Below are 6786 nucleotides of genomic sequence, written 5' to 3'. Positions count from 1 at the left end.
TATAAAGTTAATGTGTATTTACCTATGAGTAATCGCTGTGCCTGGTTGACAATGATTTTCTTGGGCTGAAAATTTTCCGTTAATAAATACTGTATTTATACAGATTAAAGAGGATGCTTCCTCCTTCATAGAACCTGATCCCATTTCCGGTGACTTTAGAGGTCTGTGTTTGATTTTCTGCTATTTGTAATATTATGATAGACTTTTGCGCTGGACTTCTGTTTGTTATCTCAATATTTGATTCAGTCTAAAGAAAATTTTATTTCAAAGTTTGTTAAATCATCGTATTGACCTAAAAACACATTATTTCATTATATGATTCAATAATCAAATGATAGTTCTTGAAAAAAAAATTGCTATCTTTCTTGACTTTATGATGTTTTTATTACTGCTTGAACCCTTTATCATTTATTATCAAAATAAAATAATTACTGGAGTAAATAAAATTACCAATTTTTCAATTTGGAATTTTCCGACCAATTTCAGATGACGCTTCTAAGCCAATCAAAGAGCTAAGAATTATCCAATCATGTATTAAATATACTCAGTAAATAATCTTTAAATATACAAAGCATTGTTTTACAAGGGAAAATAAATTAGCTGCAAAGTGTTTATCTGTGTATTATACTTATTTTAGAATTAAATATATTGTTTTTGCCAGAAAGATCGAAGATTACTTTTATTTGGTATAATAAAAGTAATACCCAGTAATTTAAATAAAAATAATAATTTATTTGGTAAACTCCAACTCTCGAGACAATAAGGATATTATACGACCTATTTTTAAATTAACTATGTCGAAAAGAGATTTTAACGTTGTATTTTCCCATATTGATTTGCAGATGCTAAATTACTCTTATATTTGTACAGAGGTGATGGATATATATATATTTTCTTCGTTTCCAGACTTTTTACAACTATGCCCTTTGTCGTTGCTAGTCATACTTCCCTGTTATAGGGAGATAGCTGAATTACTTCTTACTTAGCCTCCAGGTAATAATTAACCTTCATCTGGAAACAAAGAAACCAAGTTCAAGGACGAAAATACACAAAGATATTCTGCATAAATTACCATACGTAAACAAAGTTAATGAATGAAACATGGTTCAAGTTATAAAAAAAAACATTGGCTTGTAAATTATTTTGAAAAGAATGAGAGATTTCATTTCAATTTTGCTTACAATCAATATTTTGGTTTTTATAGACTCCACTCATTATTGACAGAAATAACTTTAAGAAACACAAAATAAAGTAATAGTACTAATTTCAATAGAGACAACAAAGAAGGGATTAAAAAAAAGATAGGTTCTATCAAATATCTTATTATCAAATATATGTATTGAATATTTCATCCAGTGCAATAATCCACGGTCGGAAAGAGAAAATTCCAAATTTTAGTAATTGTGTAATTTGTTATTTAATTTATTGAAATGTGGTTTTTCAAGACTTTGCATTAACATGTTATTCATAGTTTAACTGTTCATGAAATAAGCTGAAATGTTTTTGATTTTCAATTCAGAATAAAAAAAAATGTTTATTTTAATCAAAATATGTTTCAATGTTATAAAACACTGTTTTCCCCACTGGTTCTAAATGAGTTGTGCTAATTTTCGATTGTATATCAATCATATGTCTGAAACCACAACACAGAAATGCGTAGACGTATATTAAGTTTCGTTTTGATGGCATTGAATAATTTTAATTCTATGTTCTTAATATTTTTAAACAATTATAAATGACACAATTCACATTTAATTACCTCTAATAAACCTTAATTGACATGCCTAGTACCAGTGTGCACTTATTGCCCATCATCAAGCTGTGAATTGATAAACCTTCATATCTTTTATATGATTTTTGACATTTATAGGTTGTTACTCAGATAAAGGTTAGCTCACGATCATCTGAACTTAATCAGTGCACTGGTCTACGATGGAATTCTTATTCTGATATCCTTCAATATAAAAGAGCTGTATATAATATGTACGATATGTATGTGTTTTTAGTTTTCAAACTTTGCTTATTTTTAAAAAAGTGTTTCATTTATTATTAAGCACTTGCTTAAACTTAGGCATACATATTAAGACAAATTTTTCGTTCTACAAAAAAATATGCATGTAGCAATATGCATTTAAAAATATACCCGAAATTTAGTCTGAACCACATAACATATAACTCAATTAAATACCCTAAAATATATTTCAAAATGATAGAAATGATAATAGTTTTAAAAAGGAAGCATGTTTAACGGGAAATAAATTGACTAAAAAGCAACTAGGCAACTCAATGAAATCTCAGGGACGTCAATGGTGAGCATGCAAGCATTTAGTCTTAGTTTTAGGAAATGATGAAAATAAAAATCAATCAATCAATCAATGATCTGTATACTGATTAAAATGATATTCTATTAATTTTACTTATTTATTTTTGTACATTATGGATAATAGAATTTTGATAAAAAGACGATGGGGTTTTTATTGGGAGAGGGGGCTAATGTAAGGCACAGTAGAATGTGGCTGCAGTAGAAACAGTACTAGTATTAGGAAAAATCCTAATAGAATGAGTCAATTTTGAGACACAAGGCTAGTATCACTCCATGTTTGATTTCACGTTATCACTACATGTATATACAAATTGATGTGCTTTTTTTAAATCTAACTTAAGAATAATTATTCAGTTTTTAAAGGATTTATAATACAGTGAACACAATTTTGGGGATTGTAGATTATGATCAAATAATTTAATTTCGTTTGTATTCTTGCCTCTCATTGGTTGATTTCCAAAAAGGAACGCATAACATTTTGTATAATCTGGTTTGGTATTTGACAACCAGCTTAATTATCTGTATCCATCAATCCCCTCATTTCAAGTCCTTGGGATTCATGGAAAATTCCAGATTTAATGAATGTACCTTTAACTTCAAACAGTAGCTTCATGGCTGCTAGATCTATGTATCAGTTTTTACCTCCCCTCGCTTCCCATCACTTTTACTACGGTTGTATTATTGCGCGGTAAATTTGAACTCATAAAAACAACACAATTTTACACCCCCAGTTGTTTAATTATTTTAAAATTAAATTATAAGAAATTTATTTACGCTTTTTTATAATCCGCTTCGCGGATTATAAAGCGTAACACAATAATTTGGCCAAGAATTAGAGTCATTCCTTAAACATTTTTGTCATTAATGAAGCATTTTATTTAACTTAGACATGATGAACACTTGGATTGCTAAGCGATAACAGGTGCCCCTACCAAACAACTGAGAATAAACCATGACGTCACAATTGAATCGTGAAGAAACTGCGATATGCTTAGAGTTAATTTTGCAAACATACCAATTTCAAAATGTAATTACTTTGTTATAAATGAAGATACTTTGATTCCGTTTTCAGTTTTTGTCGTGATTTTACAGGGACCACTAAAATACACAAAAATCTCAAATTTGATAAATTTTGCCATAAGGTCGATTTCTATCCGACGAGGCTCGTATTTTATTATATTTAAAGACTATGGGTAATGAGTTCTTTCATCTTATACATTCATAAAGTAATAGGCATAAACAAACACCAAACACAGTTTTATAAATAGCAATGTCATTTACTATTTTACATTAATGAATAAAAATAGTAAATGTAATTCATTAATGCCGCGTGAATTTCATCATACAGTGTGTAAATAAATATATATGTCGTCTACTTTCTTTCATGTCTAAATTAAAGCAGCAAATGTATGTGTTTTTTAGCTCACCTGAGCCATAGGCTCAAGTGAGCTTTTCTTATCAAAATTTGTCCGTTGTCTGTCGTCGTCGTTGTTAACTTTTCACATTTTCATCTTCTTCTCAAGAACCACTGGATCAATTTCAACCAAACTTGCTACAAAGTATCCTTGGGTAAAGGGGATTCAAGTTTGTTCAAATGAAGGGCCACGCCCTTTTCCAAGGGGAGATAAATATGAATTAGAGAAAAATTAATGGCATTTTTAAAAAATCTTCTTCTCAAGAACCGCTGGGCCAGGAAAGATGAAACTCATGTGGAATCATCCTCAGGTAGTGTAGATTCAATTTTGTTCAAATCATGGCCCCCGGGGGTAGGGTGGGGCCAAAATGGCAGATCAAAGTTTTACACAGGAATATATAGAAAAAATCTTTAAAAAATCTTCTTATCAAGAACCACTGGGCCAGGAAAGATGAAACTCATATGGAAACATCCTCAGGTAGTGTAGATTCAAATTTGTAATCATAACTCCTGGGGGTAGGATGGGACCAAAATGGCCGATCAAAGTTTTACATAGGAATGTATAGGAAAAATCTTTGAAAATCTTCTTCTCAAGAACCATTGAGACAGGAAAGATGAAATTGATGTGGAATCATCCTCAGGTAGTGTAGATTCAAATTTGTTCAAATCATGACCCTCGGGCTAGGGTGGGGCCACAATGGCTGACCAAAGTTTTATATAGGAATATATAGGGAAACCTTTTAAAATCTTCTTTTCAAGTACTTCAAAGCCATGATTAGTGATATTTATATGGAATCATCCTCAGGTAGTGTAGATTCTAGTTTGTTCAAATCATGACCCCCTGGGGGGTTAAAATTCAAACCTCCCCCCCACCTCAGTAAACTTTAAGTTCTGATCTGATATGTGCTTTTTCCTAGCCGATGTTCTCAGGTGAGCGTTGTGACCCCTGTTCCTCTTGTTTTAATTCGTTAAGGCTTTATTCATTTGAGACACAGGGTGTTCATTTCATAAGCAACGGACAACTGAAACATACCCTGGTTACATAGGAACTTATTAACATCATCTAACAAGCTCAATTTATTATAATTATACATTGTGCATTTGTTATATTTAATACTTATTTACATTAAGGAACATTCATGTGAAGAAAATGTGCATGCTTAATACAAAATACGTACGTATGGCAAAACAATTTGAAAAAAAATATAATAACAATTCAACGTCATAAGAATAATCTTATGTTCACTATGGATCAAAGGAAATTACATGCAGTTCCTTATTTTGTATTAGGTCAAGATTTTTAAAAACGTTTAACCGCAAACAAAGTTATTGATGGATATATCTGCACGTTTGCGTAATCGTATGCTATTGCTGCGTAATTAATCCCACATTCACCTTATTTCGCAACTTTCAAATAAACGTCGCCAATCAACGTCTTCATTTAAGACAACACAAAACGAGCCTTAAATTTTAATGGACCATATTTTAAATGCAACGCTTAGAGGACACTTTTGGCAATTTACCTTTTATGATATATATATAAATAGAAGTAGGTAAGTCGAATTAGGACCAGTGACTAATACGAACATGTTGTATAATAATGATGTGTCGTAGCATTTACCTGTCGAACTGAGAGGGCCGGAGAGATCACCTGTCTTTGAACCTCTGTCCATGATAAAGGTGTCATTTCTAACAGGACAAAGAACATAAAAACTACGCTGCAGTTGTCGCGGATGCTTGAATTTTTTTCGGTTGTTCACATGTGCAGGACTATGGTTTTTCCATAAGAAGCGAAATGAGAACATCTGTTTAAAAATTCACGTGCCGCTGTGTCCGAAATGGATTTCCTAAAGCAGACTAGTTTGTTATTTCTATGCTTTTTATGGAACATTAACATCTGTTCTGGATTTCATTTATCGCCGCAAACTAATACGAGGCAGGGTAAGAGAGACTATAGCAATTATATAATGTTATACTTTCTTTTTATGCTTGTTTTTATAATACACCAAACGCTGTTTGTACAATAAAAATCAATCGTCATATTTTTTTCATTTGTTTGTTAAATAATCAGGAAAATTAGAAGTACTTCTAAAATCATCATATGTCTTTTTCTTCTGAAAAAGATAAAAGTCAAGTTACTTGTTTCTTAAATTTGTGTTTTCATTGAACACTATATTAAAAAAATCAAGTGTTAATTTTAAAACGACTATATATATGTACACTTTAAAACCTAGCTTGATAGCCAATATATTTATCCTTCAGCAAGTCGCCGCTTAATTTCACCCAGATCTTCACAGCTAAGACTAATACCAAACCAGTCGTCTTCACGACGGACATATGACAATTCTAAGTCAGTTCTTCAGTCGTCTTCACGACAATGGAATTCCAGGAAAACCCCTGTCAAGGGGCCATCATCGAAGACAAGGGCAAGATACGGTAAGGCATTACTGTCCAAAATACTCCCAATGAGAAGGACAGTGCAAAAACCGGTGATCAGAAGGAAAATAGGAAAATCAGTTGACAGAATTGACACTTCAAAAATGACACACGGTGTCAAAAACACAGACCAAGGCATAAAAAAGCCTCCAGTTAAAGACAGGGACTACACATTTCATACTGTGTTCCTGGCAGACCTCTTGTGTGGAATTTGTGACAGTTTGCAGGGAGAGTGGAGAACTAACTGTAGGGAACAAAGGTGTGCCCGTGCCGACAACAGCTGAAATTGGTTTGTTAAAAAAAGTTTGGAATAGGGCAAACTAGACAAGAGGTACAATACCGAGCATGCAAGCCACTATAGTTCTCAAGGGTATGTCAGAGGATCAACATAAAAGGTACCAAGCGATGGTCCAAAGATGTTAAACATCATACATACCAAGAGAAGTGAGTTACACTGCCTGTTTCTTTTCCACTACATCGTACTATCATGTGATGTTCGTACGTTGCAATGTGGTGAATTTTTACCCACCGAGAAAACAATTCAGTTGTCATTTGTTTTGAAAAAAAAAGTTTGTATCTAATAATTTTAATTTATGTTCTTATTATTTATTAT

At 32.1% G+C, this 6786-nt stretch overlaps 1 protein-coding gene across 1 annotated transcript; it reads left to right on the top strand.

Annotated features, from left to right (window-relative positions):
- Nucleotides 1–5153: 5153 nt before the first annotated feature.
- On the top strand, nt 5154–6464 carry LOC134252012 (uncharacterized). The gene is made up of 2 exons (XM_062734431.1): nt 5154–5678; nt 6000–6464. The coding sequence occupies exons 1-2, from the start codon at nt 5576–5578 to the stop codon at nt 6455–6457; spliced, it is 561 nt and encodes a 186-aa protein (XP_062590415.1). The 5' UTR covers nt 5154–5575; the 3' UTR covers nt 6458–6464.
- Nucleotides 6465–6786: the final 322 nt, after the last annotated feature.

This window comes from Saccostrea cucullata, unplaced genomic scaffold (assembly GCF_032062105.1).
Source record: "Saccostrea cucullata isolate Sc308-1 unplaced genomic scaffold, CSIRO_AGI_Scuc_v1 ctg6, whole genome shotgun sequence".
Taxonomy (NCBI): Eukaryota; Metazoa; Mollusca; class Bivalvia; order Ostreida; family Ostreidae; genus Saccostrea; species Saccostrea cuccullata.
Note: the sequence above shows the minus strand (reverse complement) of the source record. Positions and strands in the feature narration are given on the sequence as shown.